The sequence below is a fragment of the Dasypus novemcinctus genome, chromosome 21, assembly GCF_030445035.2.
Source record: "Dasypus novemcinctus isolate mDasNov1 chromosome 21, mDasNov1.1.hap2, whole genome shotgun sequence".
In the NCBI taxonomy this organism is placed as follows: Eukaryota; Metazoa; Chordata; class Mammalia; order Cingulata; family Dasypodidae; genus Dasypus; species Dasypus novemcinctus.
In genome coordinates, this window is record NC_080693.1 from 38,640,487 (window position 1) to 38,665,000 (window position 24,514).

The 24,514-nt window shown below is 44.5% G+C and overlaps 2 protein-coding genes across 7 annotated transcripts in view; one reads left to right on the plus strand and one right to left on the minus strand.

The window, feature by feature from the left end:
• Positions 1-11,492, minus strand: part of MYO1D (myosin ID) — a 367,466-nt gene extending 355,974 nt beyond the window's left edge. Inside the window, exon 1 of one of the 5 annotated variants that reach the window (XM_058283862.2) lies at positions 11,097-11,492. In XM_058283862.2, coding sequence (XP_058139845.1) covers positions 11,097-11,191 — 95 coding nt within the window. In that variant the 5' untranslated portion in view covers positions 11,192-11,492. Of the gene's footprint in view, positions 1-10,739; positions 10,919-11,096 lie in introns of those variants that run through there. The other 4 variants (XM_058283863.2, XM_071210496.1, XM_071210493.1 and 1 more) reach the window with 4 other exon arrangements.
• On the plus strand, positions 11,096-24,514 carry H2BN1 (H2B.N variant histone 1). 2 transcript variants are annotated; one of them, XR_011646829.1, is made up of 2 exons: positions 11,096-11,211; positions 24,117-24,239. XR_011646829.1 is itself a non-coding variant. In XM_058283864.1 (2 exons), exons 1-2 carry the CDS (start codon positions 21,756-21,758, stop codon positions 24,297-24,299), a joined length of 360 nt encoding a protein of 119 aa, XP_058139847.1. In that variant the 3' UTR covers positions 24,300-24,514. The 2 variants fall into 2 exon arrangements, 1 of the variants encoding a protein (XP_058139847.1); XM_058283864.1 differs by lacking the exon at positions 11,096-11,211 and adding an exon at positions 21,756-21,932 and having other exon boundaries at positions 24,117-24,514.

Below are 24,514 nucleotides of genomic sequence, written 5' to 3' on the forward strand. Positions count from 1 at the left end.
AAGTTGAATCATATTCTTTATATTCTGTTTAAGGAAGCAAAAATCAGACAGTGTTAACATTTGAGTACCCTCTATGAAATGTGTTGAGAAAAATAAACAACTCAACTATTTTCTCATTTGATATACACTAACCTTGTAGGTAGGGATCAGTCCCATTTTAAAGACTGGGCAGTGAAGGTTCAGAGGACTGCAGTAAATTGTTGTTTTGTTTTTAAAAGATTTATTTTATTTATTATTTCTCCCCCCTTCCTGGTTGTCTGTTCTCTGTGTCCATTTGCTGCAAGTTCTTTTGTCTGCTTCTGTTGTTGTCAGCAGCACAGGAATCTGTTTCTTTTTGCTGCATCATCTTGTTGTGTCAACTCTTCGTGTGCGAGGCACCATTCCTGGGCAGGCTGCACTTCCTTTCATGCTGGGTGGCTCTCCTTACAGGGCGCACTCCTTGTGCGTGGGGCTCCCCTACACGGGGGACACCCCTTCATGGCATGGCACTCCTTGTGCGCATCAGCACTGCGCGTGGGCCAGCTCCACACAGGTCAAGGAGGCCCGGGGTTTGACCTGCGGACCTCCCATGTGGTAGACGGACGCCCTATCCGCTAGGCCAAGTCCGCTTCCCTGCAGTAAATTGTTAAAGTCACATTGTTTATAGGACAGCCATGTTTAAGTCCAGATACCTGAGATATTTTCTTTGTTCGTTATTTTATCTAATACTGTCATGTTGTAAGTAATTTTGGTTGGAAATATTTCTGATTTTTAATTAGAGCTTAGAAGGAAAAAAGCCATCTTGGAAAGTCATCCTGAGCAGTGGTTTTCAAACTGTGTTTTCAATGTGATAGAGTTCTTTTCCCAAAAACTTTCTTGGAATCCCAGTACGTAGAATCAGAGCTAGTGTGTTGAAAGCAGCAGAGAGTAGGGGCCTGAAGTCCCATTTCACCCCTGCCTCAGAGGCCAAGACTGCTCTTCAAGCACCTCCATGGCTCAGAGGCTCACCAGAACACAGATTTAAAAGCACTGGATTTAAAAAGGCTATATAAAGACACAAATTTTCAAGATGCTCAACAAAAGGTACTAAGGTATATGAAGACATCACAATGCTGTGAAAAGTTTGGGAGCATGGTAAAAAAAAAGTAGTCAACTTGCTAAGGTAAGCAAAAACAAGACTGCTCAAAACTACAGTATTAAAAAGTATGTTTTCCCCCTTGGTTGTATAATACTAGGTTTCACACATCTAAGTTCTGCATGCCTTTTAAAAGAAAAAAAAAAAAATGTGTCCACTATATCACAAAGACCCCAACTATAGTTAAGCTTTTTTTTTTTTTTTTGGTTTTGTTTTAAAGAATCATGGTGGTTTCATTTTCCTATTCTTCCCAAAGACTGGAGTTACAATAACAGAAAATCAGATTAGACAGACAGATAGGAATCAGTGATGCAGAAATACTATACATTCATTTATTTATTCATCCATACAGGCAAACCACTGTGTCCTTAATGCCTTCACAGAAAAATAAGGCATCACCCTGTCCTCAGGACTTAGAGACCAGAGGTGGGACACAAGTACAAACTGATAATAGAACAGGTTGGCACTTACTGACTTTTAAACTTCTCCAGAGGTGTGTTATTATGAGTTTTTTAAATAAAGATTTTCTTCTTAATTACAAGGAATATACAACAGGATGTCAGAAACAGGCTATCCCAATGTCATTATCGAGGACTGTTCTTAAAATGGCCTAGATGTCTAAAAAAGCCAAAACTGAAACATGACAAGTTTTATCCAAATAGGAGGTATTTTTTAATAGGGTTTGACCTGTTTTAATGGACTATAAAATTTTTCTTGACTTTATATTGAGCACAAAGAAGCAGCTTGAGAGACAACCCTTCGGGATCACCCTGCTACAGATGCTTGTCTATTGTACAAGTTACTCAAAGCCGATTTTGTAGTCAGAGGGAAAAAAAACGTTTGAGTTTCTCTTCGTGCTTGCTTCATTGTTTTGGATGAATCCATTTTTTGACTGATTCATGTGCTTCTATCGTTCATGTGAAGCTTGTGTATATAAGTGGTAATTTGTTGGGTTTTTTTTTTTTTTTCAAGTCTTAGTAATATGACTGTGGGAGATACACGGAAAGGAGGAATGGGAGGAAAGTTGTTTGTTCCTTGGTAGATTTTTCCATGTATTCCAGGTTTTTTTAAGATGCCTGAATTGGCCTGTAGCTCCCTTAGAAAGGGCTCTGTTTAGCTATAATGGTCTTTTTTCATTAAAGCAAAATAGCTTTACTAGAGGTAATGTTCTAATCTCACTAAAATGAAATCTATTTCTGTCTTGCACATGAAGGAGCAAAAATGTGGGGAAAAAGAAGGTTGTCCCTGTTCAGTCATGACACTAACTGTCACTAACTGTGTCAATGTGAGCAGCTGGGATATAAATTGGGACATCTTCAGGGGTGAGGCCAGGACAAAGAAGAGAATGGGAGGTGGGCAAAGTATTAAGAAGGAACCAGCTGATGCTCACAATTCTCTTCCCCACCAGTTCAAAGCCACTTATTGGAATTCTTCATTTAAAAATGGTCATCCTTCCAAAAGTGTGTCACAAAGAAATGTTGGAGCCATGATTAGACTCACATGTGTCTCCTTAACCCACAACATGATGACTACAGTGTCCATCACACAGGCTGGGCTCTGACTCCTAGAAGTTCTGTCATTGGGCATAAGATAAAGGAAGAAGGGAAAAACTCATTTTCCTCTTTCTCTTGTAGGTCCAAAGATAAGACACAGGCAATTTTTTAAAAAAATTGAGCTAAGGTTTTCTCTGGCACCCTCCACTCTCTGTCATCAGGACTTGCCTCCCCAAGAATTAACCTGCATTCATACATCTACTGCCCATCCCTTCCCACCAGACTCCATTTCTCCATCCCAGATCTGCCTCTCCTTGGATAGTTACATGCTGCAAAACTCTGCATTCCCTCATTCCCACTGATCTCTCTAGGCTTGAGAAAGAAGGTTACAGGGTTGAGTGAATTTGCACTAATGTGCCTATGCTGCATTAGGAAGTATCTCACTTTTTAAACAGGATTCTTATCAACCTAACTCAAGCTCTAATTTGGAGATTTGGGAACAGCATTAGGCAGTATGAAAAAAGTGAAGACAATGTGGGGGGAAATATTTTTGAGCAGCGGAAGCTGGCAAACAGCATGGCCAGTCACTAGTGCTGAGCGGGGAGAGAAGAAAAGAGGCCCCAGAAGGTGCAGGTCACCGGACAGCGGGGGCATGTGAAGAGCTGTCTCCAAGTGAGAGACCATCTCGATTCCAGCAAGGTCTACTCATGTTTTACTTCTTCCATACAGCATTTTCTACCCACTCCCAAACCCATCTTTTCTTAGTTTTTCTGAACTCCCCCAGAGCTCTAGTACACAAAACATATACAGCTATTAATTATATTCTGTTGTCCAGTTCTTTTTTTAAAATATGGTATGTTCATTTCTTCTCTCTGAGAATCCCATAAAACAATTGATTGTCTACACTATTCATTTTTGCACAATCAGATTCTACTTTACATTGACCCACTTACTAAAGTATTTTCTAATCCCAATTAAGCAACTCTTTAAAGGGCGACTTTTTAGAAAAGAAAAAAATAACTCCCACCAAAGTATCTAACACAGTGCTAAGCACACAGTAAGAATTCAAGCAGTTGCTAACTCTAAAGCCAGGAGATATTAAAATCACATAGTTTTAGCAAGGAAATGGGTTATGGGTTTTTTAAAAAAGACTATATATTTGAGATTTTATCACCTGGCTATAGAGTCTAAATTTCAGGACCAGTATCACCAGTCTTCATGGAAGAAGGGAACAGTGGCATGTAGAATAAACACCCTGCAAGGAAACCGATGTGGCTCAGTGGCTGAGAGCAGGCTTCCCACAAACAAGGTCCTGGGTTCAATCCCTGGCCCGGGTACCTTAAAAAAAAAAAAAAACTTGCAAGTTTTTAATATGAATATGAATAGCAGATTAAAAAGTTTTGAGAAATTAAATAGTGGTACCCCTGGAGGGATTGTGTGTATGTTTAGCCTATCGTTTTGAAACTGGGAAGAGGCAAGGGCACTTGGTCCACAGGACTGGACCAGCGGATGGAGAAGAGACCATGACGTTAGGCACAGCTTTCAAGGCACTGGGCGCTTTACAATGCTCTAATTTAATCTTCACAGTCACACAGCATCTTTACAGATGAACAAATGGAGGCTCAGAGAGGCTAAGTAACTAGCCCAAGGCCACACAGGTGGTAGTAAGTGGAGAGAAACAAGCTTCATGTCCAGGTCTGTCTAATTCTTGCTCCCTATTTTAGGAAACCCCAACTCTTGTGGACTGTTTGCATTTTATAGGCCATGTCAATGAGGCTTAACAACAGATAATCTACCCAATGGGACTGAAGCCAAAACTGAAGCAGAGTTCCCCGCTAGATAGACCTGGTAGTGGCTGGGCCATGACAACTAAGAGTTATCATAAAACGGGGCCATTCCTGGAAAGCTGAGTTGGCTTAAGTGAGAACGTCCGTGAATACCTCTGCATATAAGGATAATTCACAGTGCAGATAATTTACACACAGATCATTAAATAAGCACATTTCTATCTCTACCAATTCAAAATTAAGCAAAATGCCAATCAGGTCCCTCTGGAACCTGCAATGAAAGGCACCAGTAGCAGTCCTAAATGCTTGAGTCCACCCACATTTGGCTCTATTTGGGACTAAACTCAGTAGAAGTCTCCAGGGTCAACAAATGACCCTGAATAAAAATAGTCTTGGAAATCTGTCGTGGAGCAGGACAGGAAACAAGACGACAGGGTGATTCACTCCAAATGGCAGCTCCAAAACCAAAATTCCCATTTTTTTGTCCCAATATGAAGTCAATGTAAAAAACAGGCACAGAGCAAACTGTCCTTTTCCAAAGGCCTCCAAAAAAGATTGCCAAAGAATTTCATACAGAAGCCAAAAAGATTTAGCACATCATTCACCTCTGCTATAAATCTAACTAGAGTTACTTCTGCTTTTAACCAATCAGATTTACCCTTGCTTGGAGACCACCCAGGATATCTAAGGTTTTGCCCGTGGCAAGCAAGAAGGACACTTTGTCCAACCAAATTTTTCAAATGACTAAAGAGCTGCAGAGAAAGAATACAGAGGTGGTGTGGCAAGTGTGTGTGCCTGTTTACCACCTTCACTAATTCTACAACTCACTCTCGCCTCCACTTCCTCCACCACACACACACACACTCACAGTTAAGTTGTATTTTTTAAAGTACAATATTTTCAATTTCGTACTTTTTAAAAGTAAGAATTCCTTTAAATTAAGGACTTGGGTAGATTAGCTTCACTTGCCAGCACCATTTCCATCCAAAGTCCTCTATCTAATTTGGCATTCACAATTTATATTCTGTTTCTTAAAGATGCCCCCCCCCCACCCACATACACACAACTGTAATGAGCTTCAAAGCCCCCATAAAACCTGGATCCACTCCTGGACAGGCTACGTGTCCAGGATCTCACAGTCTGTTGGGGAGGAAGGCATTCGGATAATATAACAAATTCTTCAATAGTTATGACCAATGTCCACACATCCTAGGAGTAGGGGTGAGAGTGTAATTAACCCTGTACTGGAAGACTGGGAAAGACTTCTCAAAACCCATTCTGAAGGATGAGTAAGAGTGACAGGCAAAGAAGGAGGGGAGAGATGAGGAAGAAGGACAACAGTCCAGGGAACAATAGCATCCTGGGCCTGTGGTGCTCACTGGAGATCATTTTCCCCCAAGGGACATTTGGCAATGTCTGGAGATATTTTTGGTTGTCACAACTGGAAGAGAGGAAATACTGGCACCTGGTGGGATAAGCCAGGGATGCTGCTAAACAGCCTACACTGCACAGGACAGCACCCCACCCCCACCCCCAACAAAGGATTATCCAGCCCAAAATTTCAACGGTGCCAAGGTTGAGAAATTCCACTCTAGGCAAAGGCATAGAAGATAGGTTGTGTTAGGTTAAAAGTGAGAAGCTGCATGCACCTTTGGCAAACGCAGTGCTTCAAATGGCTGTTTTTATGGAAGAGAAAAACCAGTAAGAAAAGAGGGGAGGAAAAAATTAAATTTCCAAAGAACCAGGTTGCAAGGCTGAGCAGATGCTTCATTCTTAAAACAAGAACCAACAACATAAAGCTGGAAAACTAGACCTCTAGAACGCTACGGTGTATTTCACCGACCTCTGAAATGAAAAGCCTGTCTCTCAGGGTCCCTGGCGAAGCCCACTCCCAAGCCCAGGGCCCCGGCCTGGCTGCTTCTGCTCACGCTGAGGGCTGAGCGAGGAGCCAGGAGCACGGGGAGGACCAGATGTTCCACACAAGAACAGCGAGGCTGCGAGGCTGATGCTGATGCTGGAAGAACTCGGGTACAGGAAGGGCCCAGGCAAGGAGAAGAGGAACCACAGGGCTCCAAGTCCCAGAAGGAAGCAGCTATGAAGAAAGCAGAATACGGCGAGGTTGCTGCGGTCGGGGCTTCAAGTGGTTGTTGGCAGGAATCACACCTGACCGTGAGGGCAGGCAGCGCTTAGGCAGGAATCCTACTCGTGGGCACAGACCCTTGAAAAGCGGAAAGAGGCACTCAGCACCACCTCCACCAAAAAGGAAACATAAGTAGAAAAATTAATATCCCACAGCAAGAGAACGTTTGGGAAGGAAAGGAGGCAGCCCTCAAGACACCAGCAGTTTCTGCTGTATGGTCAAGAAATAGCCCCTCAATCCTGCCTCATCCAGACCCACATCTACACACACAGCTACATCAATTTTTAAAAATAATGGTAGGGGGCGGCGGACTTGGCCCAGTGGTTAGGGCGTCCGTCTACCACATGGGAGGTCCGTGGTTCAAACCCCAGCCTCCTTGACCCATGTGGAGCTGGCCCATGCGCAATGCTGAAGCGCGCAAGGAGTGCCCTGCCACACAGAGGTGTCCCCCGTGTAGGGGAGCCCCACAAGCAAGGAGTGCGCCCTGTAAGGAGAGCTGCCCCATGTGAAAAAGGCACAGCCTGCCCAGGAGTGGCGGCACACACACAGAGAGCTGACGCAGCAAGATGATGCAACAAAAAGAGACACAGATTCCTGGTGCTGCTGACAAGAATACAAGTGGATACAGAAGAACACACAGTGAATGGACACAGAGAGCAGACAACTGGCGGGGAGGGAAGAGAAATAAAAAATAAAGAAATAAATCTTGAAAAAAAAAAAAGCCACTGAGCTGTACCATGAGCAGTGCGGGCCAATTCTCAGAGCCATGGAGTGCACACATGGAAGAGTGCACACAACTACATATCACACGGTTGAACTTTCAGGATCTTGACTGACTGGAGGCTGGGTGTAAAGGCAGATTAAGAAACCTGGGGGGAAGCAGACTTGGCCCAGTGGATAGGGCGTCCATCTACCACATGGGAGGTCCAAGGTTCAAACCCCAGGTCCCCTTGACCCGTGTGGAGCTGGCCCATGCGCAGTGCTGATGCGCGCAAAGAGTGCCCTGACATGCGGGGTGCCCCCGCGTAGAGGAGCCCCATGCACAAGGAGTGTGCCCTGTAAGGAGAGCCACCCAGCACAAAAGAAAGTTCAGCCTGCCCAGGAATGGCGCCACACACACAAAGAGCTGACACAACAAGATGACGCAACAAAAAGAAACAGAGATTCCCGTGCCGCTGACAACAACAGAAGCAGACAAAGAAGAACGCAGCAAATGGGACACGGAGAACAGACAATTGGGGGGGGGGGGAAAGAAGGGGAGAGAAACAAAAAATAAATCTTTAAAAAAAAAAAGAAACCTGGGCATTAACCAAGGGTGCTAATGAGAGCTGGTGATTCCTCCCACAACCCCCCACACCAACTCCTTCCTCTCCAGACAACTTAATTCACGGTCCCCAAACAGGGTTAGCTTTCATGCCTCCACCCCTCTGCTCATGCCACTTTATCCACCTGGAATGTTCTCCACCCACGGGTCCACCTAAAGAAATCCTACCTATCCTTTGCCACTCAGCTCAACTACTCCTCTCCTCCTCCAGTGGTGTTTCATAGCTGGCCTTAGGGTATCTCTCCCTCCTCCCAACTTCCAGAACAATTAGTTTGTACAATTAACTTGGCAAACAATCGCCTAAACTCTAGAAGACTTCTCTCTTCTATTGTTTTCTTGACCTAATATTTAAATCAGTAGAAAACTTCACCTTTTTCCCTGTTTTCATTGATATGCCACCTCCTGAGAGGTAAGAAGTAAGAAGCACTTCTTACAGTTTTTGGAAAGTTTGTTTTGTTTTGTTTTTTGCCTTCTAGAGGACTTTGCACAGAGAAGAACTAAATTGGAAAGTTCTCTTTTGTGCACATAGGAGTTGTTAGGCTCACATTAAATAATCTTTCTTAAGATTCAAAGTTCACACTTAAAGACTTCGCAATCAATGGTATGCAAAAACCTACCCCACTCCCCAAATTTACTTTTTTAACAAAATTTATTTATCCCCCTCCCCCCCATTGTTTTGAGATCGCTGTCTGCTCACTTTCTCTTTAGGAGGCACAGGGAACAGAACCTGGGAGCTCCCATGTGGTAGGCGGAAGCCCAATCACTTGAGCCACATCTGTTTCCTCCAAATTTACTTTTCAAAAAGCCACATGAGATTTAATTGCAGAGGAACAGTTGTACATAACTAAAGTAATCCAGGTAGCTTCCAAGCCTTCAATTTCAAATTCTGATAAATGTACAACATTCTGCTGAAGCTATATATTTACTGGAGGTGGCAGATGGAGGCTAAAATTAAAGACTCCATATTCAACTATTACTAAAGTGTCTTGTACACAGTATGTACTTAATGTCTGATAAACTAAAATGATTATAAGCTGAGAGTGACTAAATTATATGAGTGCTCTGTAAACCCCACAACTTCTCTAATAAAGAACACAAATAAATTATAAAAGCAATTCTCAAAGCACCAGCTTCTTTCCTGGGGGTAGGGATGAGGTTCTCAAAGAATTTATAACAGCCTACATCTGTAAAATTACTATTTAATGTAGCCCCTTTATTTGCTTTATGTTCACTTGAGATACTTTCAACAATGTAATAATCACTAATGTGTATTTGCCAGGTGTTAAGCTTTGTAAGCTACTGACTCATTTAATCCTCACAGCCCCAGTTTTACAGGTAAGAATGAGGTACAGAAGTTAAGAAATTTGCCCAAGAACCCTAGCTAGAAAGCGGTAGAACTAGAATTTGAATCTCTACAATCTTTTTTTTTTTATCTCTCCCCTTTCCCTTCCAGTTGTCTGCTCTCTGTGTCCATTCACTGTGTGTTCTTCTGTGACCGCTTCTATCCTTACCAGCGGCACCAGGAATCTGTGTTTCTTTTTGTTGTGTCAGCTCTCTGTGCGTGCAGCACCATTCCTGGGCAGGCTGCATTTTCTTTCACGCTGGGCAGCTCTCCTTATGGGGTGAACTCCTTGTGTGTGGGGCTCCCCTACATGGGGAACACCCCTGCGTGGCAGGGCACTCTTTGCGCGCATCTGCACTGCGCATGGGCCAGCTCCACACGGGTCAAGGAGGCCCGGGGTTTGAATCGTGGACCTTCCATGTGGTAGGTGGGCGCCCTATGCATTGGGCCAAGTCCACTTCCCTCTACAGTCTCTTAACCACTATAGCAATGAGTACTGGTTACTTTGGCTAGTAATGCAACATCTTATCATAAAGTTGTGTACGTAAAAATCTGATTATACTAAATTTGCAATACTCTATCCAGAAAAATACCATGGAAATTTGAAATGGCCTGAACTGGGAACACAGAATCATAGAACATGAACACTGAAAAGAATCTTGGAAATCCTCGTTATTTTACAAAAGAGGGAACTCAGTCCCACTGACTAGCTCAAGGCCGGTTAGTCTGTGATAGGCAGGTGTATGCATAGAAGTCAGGTCTGTGCCCGTGCTTGGCATTCTGGGGCATAAGGAAGCACGCCCAGGAGCAGATGAAGGTTCTATGGGGTTTACAGTGTCAAAGATTAAACCAGTTTTTATATTCTTAAATTAACGCTAACAGGGGTAATTAAATCTGAGAGGTAGGGTCAGTTAAGCACCCAAACCTAGATTATGATTTTCACTTCATAAGCTATAAATCTTATAAACTGAGTTCTGCTTTTCTGTGTGTTTTCCGGAGTTTTTGGCTTTTTCTTGCAAGCTACTTTAAAGTTCTGCTTGCATATAACTCTATTCAGAGTGAAATAATTTCATGTGGAAGACTTTTTAAAACAAATTCTGCTTGGAAGCCCAATTTGGGGCACTAAGCTACATTTTCAAGGATGCCAGTAACACAACTCCTTGAAAAAAAAAAACTGAAAACATGAACCCCTTGTCAAATTCAGACAGTTTATCTTGGCACTGGCAAGTGTAGCAGTCTTCAATGTCTGGAAATGTGTCTAATTACGTTTAGAGAGTAACTAAAAAATAGCCAGTGTCCCAGAACAGACAGCTAGGGATCACTCCAGAGCATCCTCAATGACTTGATGGAACCACGCCAGGAAAAAAAGGGGAGGGAGAAAGAAAAAGAAGCAAGTAAGAAACCAAGTTCAGACGTTAGCCTCTCTCCGCAACAACCTCGTCTTCCAAGGCCTTCGCGGCAGCCACGACTCTCCCTAAAGTTTCTATTTTCCTTTACTGCTGTTTCCATTAGGTCACCCGACCCGCCCACATCACTTACCTGCCGCCCAGCAGGCGGACGCGCTGCCTCAGGCGCTCCCTCGGGTTCGGCACGCCCCTTACACTCCCAACCCCGACAGCACCCCAGGGTCACCCTTCTCAGGAAAGCGCAGCCCCGGAGCTCAGCGGACCCCCGGCAGCTCTCATCAGACCACACTCTAGGGGCGCCCCCTCTCGGGCAAATGCTGCACCCCTGACACCCCCAATTAGACCACACCCTAGGGGCGCCCCCTCTCGGGAAAGCGCAACCCTCGAACTCAGCGCGTCCCCAACAGCCCCAATTCAGCCGCACCGCAGGGGCGCCCCCTCTCGGGCAAGCACAGCCTCGCGCCACTGCCCGCGGCCGCTCCGCCCTCACCTGAGCTTGAGGTTGGCCATGAACTCGGGCATGGAGACGGTGTCCATCAGCACGAAGTCCGCCTTGCCGAACTCGAGGCTCTCCTGCTCCGCCATGGCGCCGGCGCGCGGCTCAGGTGGGCACGCTCGGGCCGCGGGGGCCGAGCCGGGGGTCCGCGGCGAGCTCGGGCGGGGCCGGGGCGGGGCCGGGCCGCGGGGCTGCGGGGACGCGGGCGCCGTGCGCCGTTCGGCGGGGCCGGAGCAGACGGAAGCCGCCCTGCAGCTCGTCGGCGCGCTCTCGGCCGGCGCGGCTCCAAGACGGGCACACCCGGCAGTTTCCGCTTCTCCCGCGGCGGCTGCCGGGCGCTGTGGGGGACGGGACACCGAGACCGAGACGGCGGCGGCTGGCCCCGCCCCTGGCCCTAGTCTCTGCTCCGGCCCCGCCCCGGCCCGCCCCGGCCCGCCCCGGCCCGCCCCGGTCCCTCCGACTCCGCCCCGCCCGGCCCATTGAGGAGCCCGCCCCCGCCGGAGCCCAGGCCACCGCCTCCTCACCTGGGGGGCGCGCACGCGCGGGGCGGGCGACGGGAGCGCGCGCCGGATCCGGGCAGCGGCGGCTGCGCGGCAGCGCCCCCTGGGGACGGGCGCCGGTATCTCGGGAGATCTGAGAAGCTGCGAACCTAGGCGGCGGGTGGGTGGGATCAGGTTTCCAGGATTGCCGCCTCCTGTCCATGCTTGGTAGATGCCCACAAAACAAAAGTAGTTTGTGGAGCTTTTTGCGAAAGTTCACTAATTCTGTCACCCTGCCGCGAAGCGCATTCCTACTCCTCTGCTCACGTCCTGCCCATCCTTGAAGTGGTGGTTCACGTGTAGACTGAAAGAGAATAATAATAGCTAACAATGCCCCTGTGCTGTTCAAAGCACTTTGGCGAACTTAAGTAACTTGCCCCAGGCGGTGGAGTGGGGAAGCGGTAGTGTCATCCAGGTCGTTGGACTTACGAGCCCTAGCGTTTAGACACATGGCAGCCTGCCTCCCTTCTGAGATGTTCTTTGATCCATGTTTCTCTTTCTTTCTCCTATGATGCTATCAAACATTACCTTATATTGTTATTTAAGTTTTTAATATACATATATCTCATCTCCCCCAAAATACTGTAGGCTTCTTGAGCATGGGACGATGTCCTAAACTTCTTGGTATCCCATGGCACCCAAGTTGCTAATGTACTACCTTGTACATGTTAGATATGAACTCCAAACTGGTTCAATGGAATGGAATGAGTTGCAAGGGGTCTCCAATTTATGGATAGATTGGCTGTGCTTTGAAAATCCTTTTGAAACAGAATCATTTTCCCAGTGAAAATATATTATAAATGGCTTTCTAAGGCAGTCACACCTTTTTCAGTCCCATGCCTACCTTTAGGAGCATCTTCTATTGCAAAATCCACTAGGAAATCTAGAGGCCCCCAAAGACCTGGCTGGGCTCCAACTCCATGGCTGAATTTGAGATGAGTAGACCAGACCAAAATACCCTGCGCAAGGCCGGCTTCAGCTGCCAACAACCCACCGTGGCCAAGTGAGAGGGAAAGATGGCCTGCCATCACCTCCCTCAGGAGCACCTTCTCCATCAGGAAGCTGCTTCAGTCCCTGGCACAGGCAGGGCTGGGTTGCTCTGTGGTGTTCCACTGCCATTATCTGCTCTTTATTCTAGAAGACACCTCTCTGGGTCTCAGTGTCCTCTTCTATGTGGGGTAAGAACTCCAGGCTAGACACTTTCCAAGATAGGACTGTCCTATGCTTTGATCAAGTATGCTGCACAGAGGGTGGCTGCGTTCCTAAAATGTCTTTATTGGTACATTTTAACATAACCAGAACTGAATTGCAAAAAGAAAATTTTAAAAGTTCAATTTTGTGCACTTTGATGCAGTGACGGACCCATTCAACGACCCATTGCTAATGGAGGTTATGTGTATATCCCTGAGCCCTGGGGTTGTTAGAAATTACAGCCAGGGAAACGGACTTGGCCCAGTGATTAGGGCGTCCGTCTACCACATGGGAGGTCCGCGGTTCAAACCCCGGGCCTCCTTGTCCCGTGTGGAGCTGGCCCATGCGCAGTGCTGATGCGCGCAAGGAGTGCCCTGCCACGCAGGGGTGTCCCCCGTGTAGGGGAGCCCCACGCGCAAGGAGTGTGCCCTGTAAGGAGAGCTGCCCAGCGTGAAAGAAAAGTGCAGCCTGCCCAGGAATGGCGCCGCCCGCACTTCCCGTGCCGCTGACTGACAACAGAAGCGGACAAAGAAGCAAGACCCAGCAAATAGGCACAGAGACCAGACAACCGGGGGAGGGGGAGAAATTAAATAAATAAATAAATCTTTAAAAAAAAAAAAGAAATTACAACCAAATACCAGGGTACCAGGGAAAGAAACGGCAAGGCCTAGCAGATGATGATAAGGTTACAGAGACTGTGCAGTGGGTAGGAGCTGTATTGGCATTCAAGTGTGGTTTTCAAATGGCCAGAGCAAGGGAACTCTTACTTTAATCAATATCTTATACAGGAGCCTACCATATATAATGTGTGCACAACAGATTCAAGAGTATTTCATGCATTTATTTTCTAAGCCCAAATGAGTATAAAATCAGGTATTGAGATCAATAAGACTCTTTTGATGAACCCCAATCTGTCCAGTAGGGCTCCAATTTACTTTTGTATGCTGTTTTGATTGTACAGTATCAAGAAAATTCTGATTTACATGGCTGAGCAGTAATTTGTCACTCATCCAATTTTACATTCAGCTTTTTTAAAAAAAGGCCAATACACAGAACCAACCTTATTAATCAATGACAATTTACAACTAGTTCAAATAGTGCAGAGACAGCAGTAGAACACTGAAGTCTACATTCAAACAAGAAAATCTAGAGCAGGTTAGCTTATTACTAATCTCGTTGTGATAAAATTTGAATATAAGCACATTTGGATAAGTATGTTCATGTTGCAGTTTAAAATGTATTAAAAATCAAACAAAAAGAGGAACATCACCAATAATGAGACACACTGACAGTGTGAGCCTCCTGATGTGATCTCCTGAAAAAGACGCCATCACTTAACCTGCTAAAATGCATAGCCCGAATCTAATCTGGGGAAACATGAAACATGTGCAATTTAAGTGGTATTCTACAAAACAACCCATACATACTCTTCAAAAATACCAATGGCATGGAAGACAAAGCCTGAGGCACTGGTCCACATGAAAGGAGACCAAGGAGACAAGGTGTGATCCTGGACTCGATCTTACACCAGGAAAAACAAAACTTTTGTAAAGAACATTATTGGGACAATTGGTAAAATTCAAATATTAGATAGTAGCATTGAACCAGGGTAACTTTTCCTAAATGTGATAATTGTACTGTGGAGTGATAAGAGAATGTCCTTGTTCTTAGAGGATACCTGCCAAAGTATTTAGGAGTAAAGGGGCATGATGTCTCAAACTGTTTGGCAATAACAATAAAAAAAATAAGTGAGTGCATGTATATAAGTAGGTAGATAAATATAAATGGACAAAGCAAATGTAGCAAAATGTTAACAATTGGTTAATCTAGATAAAGGATAGAGGGGAAGTTTTTTTCATTATTCTTGCAACTTTACTGTAAGTTCGACCTTACATCAAAATATAAAATTAATAAACTAGTTCTATTTTTTTAAAAATTCACTAACTCTTAGAGATAAAAGTCACATGCTAAATTTGCAGACCTCCCAGCACTGAATGAACACACACATTGAAAACCTGGGTACAGGAAATTTGTCAGCTCTGGTTGGTATAGATGTCCTAGGAGAGTTTAAACAACACTGAAAAGACAATTCTAAACCATAATTAAATGTTTACCTTAGTTGTTGAATATAACCAGATGCCTTAGGGAGGGTAGAGGGAACATTTGTATATCTTGTTACCTGCCTGAAATTCACTTCCCAGCTGTCCCACCCCTTACGCCTCATTGCCTGACTAACTTCTGCTCATCCCTCAGCTCTCAGCCTCAACATCACTTCCTCCAAGTAGACTTCCACGGTCTTTTAAATCGGATTTGGATGTCCTTCTTACAGCGCTGGGCGCCCTTGAGCCTGTTTTCTTGTCTTCTCTCACGCGAGGGTTGGTTTAACTTGTAGTGCAGTGCCCCCCATGCTGAAGCTTTTTTTTTTTAGTTTAGTTAGTTAGTTTGTTTTAAAGATTTATTTATTTCTCTCCCACCCCCCCACCCTGGTTGTCTGTTCTCTGTGTCTATTTGCTGCATCTTCTTTGTCCGCTTCTGTTGTCAGCAGCACGGGAATCTGTGTTTCGTTTTGTTGCGTCATCTTGTTGTGTCAGCTCTCCGTGTGTGCGGCACCATTCCTGAGCAGGCTGCACTTTCTTTCGCACTGGATGGCTCTCCTTACGGGGTGCACTCCTTGCACGTGGGGCTCCCCTACGCCAGGGACACCCCTGCGTGGCAGGGCACTCCTTGCGCGCATCAGCACTGAGCATGGGCCAGCTGCACACGGGTCAGGGAGGCCCGGGGTTTGAACCGCGAACCTCCCATGTGGTAGACAGACACCCTAACCACTGGGCCAAGTCCGCCCCCCTGAAGCTCTTAATAAACACGTGCTTGATATATGAGTATACAATGGCTGGTGAATCTGTGAGTTAAGTCATGTGAGGATGTAAATTTTCTGTATGAAAAATCAGTCTTTGGACAGCATTTAGCTCATTCTCATCTCCTGTCCCAGAGGCAGGTCTCAGGTCCTGGGCCAAGCCTATACACTGTGTTCTCACTGAACAAAGCTGTTCTGAAAACCTTTCCGTAGTTAATATCTGCCACAGAATCTGCCCTGGGTTAGACATGAAAAGCCGCTCTGCATTTTCCAGAGCAAACATTTGCTTCTGTTCTACTTTCCAGGAATGCTTCTGGGCTGCCCCACCCTAACTCCCTTTACCAGGTGTCATGCATTCAGGGAAGACAAACTCATTTCAACGTTAGCTTAGCAAAAAGAAGTGGGAAGGCTGGGGAAAACAACAGTTACACAATGTATTCAAAGGGTATTTTGTAAATTCATTTTATAAGCCCAAATTATTATAAAGGAGAAATAGAAAGGCAAATTTGTATTATAAAATCATTTCGTATGTACCCACATTCATATATAAATGATTTAGGACTCTCGACCTTAGACATTATCCAAGACACACTTCCTCTTCTCTCATGCAAAAGGCTTGATTTGAACTAAATGATATATCAGAGATAGGATATACGTTTCCTGGATTTCTGAAGGCTAAATTTTTGTAGTAAAAACAGGCCTCTGGTGTCTCTCTAGTGTCAATGATGATGTTTACCTACCTGTGGAACCCCTTCCTTTCACCCTTCTCTCACCCCAACACTCTTTAGACATCTCCTAGGACGAAGAACAGGCAGTTTTCATAGTGGAGGTCAGTGTCTTAAGCCATCCAGAAAGTAACTTAAAGTTCATCTTCTCACCTCTAGCCACTAAAGACAGTCAATTGCTAAAGAATTGTCTCTGGGATTTGGGGATTTCTTTTCCCCACTCCCCTGTGGTCCAGCTGTGCTTGCCTGTGACTGTGCTGAGTTGGGCAGGGGTGGGGGATGTCTTTTCTTTGCTCTTTGGAATGTCTAGGATATCACAAGCATAGCTCCTTTGAACATAATCAGACTAAGCACAGAGGAAGTTTGGAGATGTCAGCTGAGGAGGAGAAGGAGGAAGAAGAGAAGGGAGGGGCCACTACTGCAAGGGACTCAGGGCAATAGGTGGACAATTCTCAATTTTGACGTAGATTTATGGACTTTCTGTCCTTGGACAAATGTATTAAGCACTTACACAAAACAGCCTGCACGTGGAATCCCCCAAAGGAGGCTATCCATGGATCCCCTGAGCTAAAGGGAGGAACACATCATGGTCCTCATCATTGGGGAATGGAGAAAACTTGAAGCAACCATGGGATTGTCCCCAAAGGACACCCCCACCACCACTACCACCACAGGAAAGGTGGAGTCCGATGAGGGAGGAAGACGCAGAATTATCCCTGACTGATAACTTAGTTTCTGACCATAAACGTTCCATTGGAATATGCCCCCCCCCCCCGCTTATTTTTTTTTTTTTTTTTTACTAATTACAGAGGTGTTTATCCCATTGGGTTGGAGATGGTTCTCCAGACATGTGCCTAAACTCCCTAGGACAGAGACATGCCTACTCATCCTTTTATCTCCAGCCTCTCAATCTGTACCTGGTACCCAATTGTTATTTACTGAATTGAGCTGGTGAATTGATTAGTGAGTTAATTAGTGAATGAGTGTGTGTGTATAGACATATTATTATGTCTCAAGAAATTCTTTTTCTTTATTGGGCCATGTGGTCTTTCTATAAGCCCTGGGCCAGGCAGTGGCTGAATCTCAAGCCATTCTGGCCATTGGAAGTAGTCCTAGAGCTAGAAAATGGGCAGTGTATAGGAATCCATGAGAAGGAAGAGAAAAGCCACAGCCACAGTCAATTCATGATTGATGATGACTTATTGGAGGATGTCTCAAACTCTAACATATATAAGGATCACTTGAGGATCTTGTCCAAAGGCAGACCAAAGTAGGTTGGAGTCTGAAATTCTGCATTTCTAACAAGCTCCCAGGTGCTATTGATGCTGCTGGTCTACAGACCATACTTTGATAAGCAACATTCTAAGAAGAGTTAGTGGTCATATAATCAAGGATCCTCCCTACCCTTTACAGATGGGGAAACTGAATCCCAGAAGAGCAGCTGACTTTGACTAAGTTATAATGAGGCAGCGTTAGAGCTAAGGTCAGAATTTAAAACTTGTGATTTGAGAGGTGAGTAGCTTCCCCTACCTGACACAGACATTGAATTAAGAGACAGCTCTTTGTGAGACAGTGTATGGGGATGGGGTAAAGAGAAGCAAGGGAGTGCAGCACTCTAGATTCTGGTAACTCAGTATCTCCCTTTCCATCCTGTTCTCAGTGAGGGGCTGATGCCTTCCTTTTCTTCCTTTTTTTCCATCCCATGTTTCTCTTCTTTCAAAAGCTTAGAGTAGAGGTTATAGACAAGATATTATTGGGATTGGGAGAAAACCATTCAAATCTCTTCTTTCCTCTACCTGACAAAGTAGCATGTAGTTGTCAGTATCATTATCACTCCACATTGCTATTTGGTGAGTTTCCACAGAACCAGCACTTCAGAAAGTATGTGGTATCACTGTATTCAGGGTGGCATCTTCTAATCTGCCCCCAACACTGCTCTGCTCCTGCCATTCACCCTCTGGGCCAGAGCTTCCCAGCTGGTGAACTGCAGGAGTCTCTATCTCTCAGTCAAGGTCATTAAATGAGATGAAGTTAAAATGCACAGTGTGACACTCTTCCAATCACTGGATTAATTCTTCAGATTATCCAGAGGTAGAAATAATATGAGCAGCGTTGTATCGAAATTCTGACAACCTGATCCCTAAAGAAATCATATAAGGGGATACTTTCAATGACTTAAACGTAGAATCAGCAAAACCTAGAAGGCCTCAGAGGTCATGTAATCCAATATCCCATCCAATGCCTGAATCCCCTCTATAATATGCTACAAAACCTAGACCTGCCTGAGCCCTTTGACTTATTAAGCTTCCTCCATACCCTGCAGACATCTCCACATAAAAACAGGCTCCCAACATCCTTCCATTTTTTACTTTATTTTTAAAGAAGTTTTAGATTACAGATAAGTTATATCTAAAATATAGGGGATTCCTATATACCCACCCTCTCCCCTCTCACATTTCCCCCTATTAATAACATATTACATTAGGGTGGTGCATTTGTTACAATTGATGAACAAATATTGAAGCTTTGCTATTAACCATGATCTATAGTATACGTTTTGGTTCACATTTTATACCACACAGTTTTATAGGTTTTGAAAAAACATGTAATGCCCTGTATCCATCGTTGCAATACCATGCAGAACAATTCCAGTGCTCTAAAAATGCCCTATGTTCTACCTACTTTTCCTTCCTCCTCCCCTTGGAACCTCTGGTAACCACTATCTTTGTAACAATGTTGTAAGTTCTTCCCTTACTGCAATAATAATACCTCTACTTTGGTCCATGGTTGCATTCCCCTTATGTTCATTCTGTTGCAGCAAAGTCAGGAGTTCTGAACGGCAGAGAAACCCAAAACAGCACTCAGAGAGGCAGAGGAACAGATTTATTATGCGCAGGCCCAGAGGAGAGTCAATCTCCAAATTCTGAGCCCTGTTTTTCAGTTTTCATACGTTTATATAGGATTTTATATGGGATCAGCATGATTTTTGCTCATTGGCTAATATGTTGCTAGGTGAAATTTTTCCAGTGGGGTTATAGAAGCAGAATGCAAGTGCAAGGTCGTGCTTTTGTGGGCTGATTTACAGTACAGGGGGCAGGAGTAGTCTGTTATATTACAGAAGCGGGGGGCAGGAGTCATTTGTTTGAAATTCTCCTGCAAGACCGTGTTCTCACAGGCTGATTTATAGAAGCGGGGGCAGGAGTGGCTTGTTAGATATTTTGCAAGGTTATGCTTTTTATTTCTCAACAATTCCTCAACCAATACCCTCTCAGTCAGTCTTAGTCCTAAATCATTTGCCCAGAGTCACTCCATGTTTTACATTCCAACCAGGTCCCAACCCTCTTATCTTCTGATGTTGTTACTCATTATCCATTTTTATGAGCTTGGTTTGTCATTTGGATCTGATCAAGATAGGACTAGGTTGAAGTGAATTGTAACCAAAGAGGGAAGCCAAAGTTGTGTCCAGGTAAGGAGGAGCCTCCTACCTTTCTTGAGTTGACCTCTCCTTTAGAGTTTTTATCCATAGAATCTTAGTCTTGTTTTTGCTGACCTTTTGATGTTTGCCTTCTTAATGTCTAAGGTCTATGTCTGACTGTCGTTGGCTCTTAGCAATATCTTAGCTACTTTCTTCTAGAATTCCTATCCTCCCCATATCTCTAATTTGCTTTTCTGTTTTGAATAGTAAGGATTCAGTTTGGAGTGGTGTTTCCTCATCTTCAAGAGGTACTGCTGGAACAGTGGTACCCAAATTTAAGATACTACACCCAAGGTTTAGGATGAGGCTTGAGAATCTGCTTTTTAATAAGCATGCTAGGAAACTCTTTTGCAGGTCCTAACTTGAGGAAATAACTGATGTGAGCTAAATTTAGCATCAGAGTCATCCAAATGCAATTCCTAGTTCTGCAATTTACTGGCTATGTGACCTTGAGCAAATTATTTAATCTCAGTAAGCCTCAGTTTCCTCATCTTTAATAAAGGGATGATAAAACCCATCTCCACGTGTTGAGAACATGGAATGAGATGATGTATATAAAATGCTTCATGTAATTCAAGGCAGGTAGTAAGCATTTGATCAATACTAGCTAGCATTGTTCTTTGTGTAATTGCTTCCTTTATTTTCAGAATAGGGAAACTATTAGCAGGTAAAAATTATTACACATCCTTTTTAGCAGACTGAGATTTCCAGAAGACTTCTGTGAGTCTCTGAGCATCAGCACAACCCCAAGAAAGTGACCATCTGACATGACATGAACACACAGATTACAGCTAATATGTACTGAGGAATGGTTGCTTCCCACCCCAAATCTGTAGCTGCTTTGCAAAGGTTTTCAGTAACAGTATCTTACCTTACAGGATTGCTGTGGTAATTAAATGAGATAAAGTATGTTAAGTACTTAGACTGGGGTTTGGGTCATAGTTAGGGCCCAATAAATGTAAACTAATAGTACTATTACCACTACTATCTAACGTACACCTGTCCCTGCTCCCTCCCCATCCCCACCCCACCTGAGCTTTGACACAGTTTATAACCAGGTGGGAGGAGAAAGAGTGTTGTTCTGCTCTGGTTCTTCTCTTCTTTTGACGCCCTGATTCTCTGGAATCCTCTTATTGGCTGGTTCATGTCAGACTGGTCACTTCCTTGTTGCTCAACTGACACACTAATTGCATAGAGTTCACGGCTTTTCTATCTACAATTTCTCCCGGTTCAGTCTTGAAGGTACAGTGGCTTCCTGGCTTTTCCATGCACACTTTGTCAACTGAGTTCCTGACTGCAATTGTATAATCAGTCACATGCTTCACTTTCAGGAGAATACATTTCTTTCCCACTGCAAATACAATTACACAAGACATGCTCAAATCTCCTGCAGCTGCTTTGCAAAGGTTTTAAGATTCACCTGGGGGGCTTTTAAAGAAAATACAGCTTCCAGGGTTCTCCTAGTCTTTTTGAATTGAAATCTTTGTGGCAAAGACCACTCTACTGAAAACACCTGGCATTAGGCATATAGAAAGAATAGCTTCTTAGATGAGTGTTGCCTGGTAAACTGATTTCCACTACATCAAAGTGGCTGCATTCCCATTCACATGGGATAGAGCAGAAAAAAACTGCTCAGATTGTGTTGCCCACTGTGCTCCTTACCAAAAGAAAAAGGAAAGGAACGTAAGTGAGCTTTAGGCTTCACACCTAATATTTCTTAAGGATCCAGGGTGCCTTAATAGCCTGCAGGTGCAATCACTGATTTTATTGGGAAAGGGTGCTGTCCAGCCCTCCTTACAGAACCTCTTTGGAGCATGGGCTGGCTTACACGAGTGTTCTGAGCCGGAGTGTAAGGATTGAGCCTTCGACATGTACTATGTTTGTTTAGATAGCCTAAAGTTCCCCAAGAAGAAGACTGATGTTTATAGCCTAGCTGAAAGGAAGTATGAGTGGGCCCGCTCAGCCTTTGGGAAGAGGAGGAGGAGGAGGTGGAGGAGGAAGAAGAAGGAGGTCTATTTCAGTTACATGCGGAAAATCCTAAAGCAAGTGAGTTGGGGCTCTTTTTGTGGAAGCTTAGAATGGCCAAGAGAAGTTTCATGTTATCGGTCCTGCATGAGTTCTTGACTCCAACTGATTCTGACACAGGAGTCCTTCTTCACACGTTGTGTTCTTGAAAAGTTGAGTGCAAACTGTTTCTGTAAACTGGATCTGCCGGCTGCTATCTTCTGCTTAGCTTTCTTCTATTGGCAGCAACTCTGAACACCTGAGCTCTTAGTGTCTGTTTCTTGTATCTGTTGACAGGTAATCTGTAAAGTGATTCTTAAATGCCCTTTCCTTTTCTTGTAGAGGGGGATTCGCTACCTAGGCCATTCTATAGCTTTGAAGAGTTGCCTGTGTAAGGTTTTTCATGAAATGAAGCTCTGAATTTACCTGGGTAGGCATTCTTTTTCCTCCCTGCCTACCCAATCTTACCCAGTGACATATTAGTTGTATAAAACACAATAAGGAAAGTGTTTGTTTCTCTTCAAGAGAAGCTATTGGGAAGAGATGTAAGGAGATTCTATGGAAAATGTGGTAGGGCTTGATTTTGAACTTAATTTCTTCATGACAATGAAGCAAGGCTGAGTGTTCCTGTGTGTCATTGTACCAAAGCACTCTGTAGTCCAGTAATACCCCTTGGAACCTGCTGCTTATTCTGGGGGAAGAAGGGGAAATGGTTTCAAGGAGAGATGGGAGGAGGAGGGAATTTCTCAACCTTGGCACTATTGACATTTTGGGCTGGATAATTCGTTGTTGTGGGAGGCTGCACTATGCATTGTAGAGTGTTTCGCATCATCCCGGCCTCTACCCATTAGATACTAGTAGCCCCCTCTCCTGCCACCCATTGTCACAACCCAAAAATGTCTCCAGACATTTCCAAATGTTCCCCACAGGGCAGATCACCTGGTTGAGGACCACTGATGTAGAGCCAGCAGGTGAATGGAGCAGCCCTCTGTGGGAGAGCTCTGTGGGAATGCTTGGGTTAAGCAGCCCTTTGGGTATCTCTTAGACATTCTCCTCTAACAATTAGTCTACTCCTTGGCATGAACCCAGCAGGCTGCTGTTTCCTCAGGTCCCTGAAAGCTCGGATCTGTGCCTTGGGTCAGCATCTCAGGGCACTATGAAACAAAGAGGTTGAATAAGTGCATTGTGTCTAAATGCAAGCCAGGTCTACGAGGGAAGCTCAGATAAAAACCAAGTGGTGACTATTTAAGGGGCTCACACTGCAGGCATTGAGGAAACATTTCTAATTCATGATAACCAGAAGAAACTGTTCAGATCCCACTCTAAGTCTTTACTTTATAAAAAGGAAACTGAGACCAAATAAGAGATTATGACTTGCTAACATGACATCTCTGTCCAGGCAGAACTAGGGTAAGAGCCCTGGATGGATGATTCTCAGGCTGAGTTTTATTTTCTTTTTTCACTCCAGCTATCTCTCTAACTTTAGACAAAAACACTAGTGACATAAGGCAATGTGTGATACAGTCCCTGAAAGGACAAAGTGGCATCATCCTTAGATGGAGGAGGGACTCAGTAAGGTTGTGTGTCATGCAGATAAACAGGAATGACACTGGGGGAGGAGACTTCACGGATGGATTTGAAAGGTGGAGAGGGATACAGGCATGCTAGGTAGAGGTGACTGATCAACAGTGGCATGGAGGCTGGAAAACAGGGATACATCTAAGTAGAGCAAGTTTCCAGCTTGGTTGGTGATCACGTTGGTACAAGGAAGCAAGAGGAAGCAAGGCTGGATGTTAAGAAATATTCATATATAAATCTTACTAATGTAAAATATAGAATGTGCAAAGTACATTCTAAACTAAAAGTACACTTTCCATCTTCAGAAGATATCGCATTTTAACACTATTTCTATTAGGAGAAACCGAGGCACAAAAATTGAAGTGACTGAGCCAGTCTGTACTATTCAGACAAGGGTTATCTTTCAACTACTGCTTTCTCCACTTATCTTTCTTACCAGCTACAAATTCCCCTCCCTCCTTCCTCTTCCCAAGAGTCTGTGATAGGTACAATAGCCTAGTTTCCTTTGCCTCTTTGGCTGGCATTTGTGGGTACACATGTGTATGAATCCTTGGAAGTTGTGGACACTATGTGAAGGGTTTGACCATAAGTTGCTCACTGTGGGAAGCCTTCACTTCTCTGTCTCACTCTATCCTGTTTCTCTCCCAGGTGCACGCAGACTTCAGCGGGTGCTCCTGGGTCTTGGATGCCCTGGGCTCTCTGGATGATTGGCGACTGGAATGGGTTAGCCTGGAGGCAGTTAGGCTGTCCTTCTACAACCACAGAAGAGCTGTTACCAGCAGAGAGATCCTTGAAGCAGTCAAGCAGAGACTGTCTTGGAAGAGCTTTTGAACAAATGAAGTGATTCTGAATGGTCCTGTTGAAATCACTGCACTTATAAAAAAAAAATTGGATATGCTAGAGAGCTGGTTGGAAGATGAGGTGTCTGAGAAGCACCTGCTACCTCAGGAGTCCTGGTGCTACACACCTGGTATATGGACCCCTTGTTTTTAGCCACCTAGTTACTTAACGAGATAAAATAAAAGGCATTTTCTCTTGCATGTGCA

What these genes read in the sequence shown, in the direction of transcription:
- H2BN1 (XM_058283864.1), top strand. Translation starts at nt 21,756, where the DNA reads ATGTACTATGTTTGTTTAGATAGCCTAAAGTTCCCCAAGAAGAAGACT. An exon ending in TGCGGAAAATCCTAAAGCAA is followed by an intron (nt 21,933 to 24,116) that starts GTGAGTTGGGGC and finishes TTTCTCTCCCAG; the next exon opens with GTGCACGCAGACTTCAGCGG.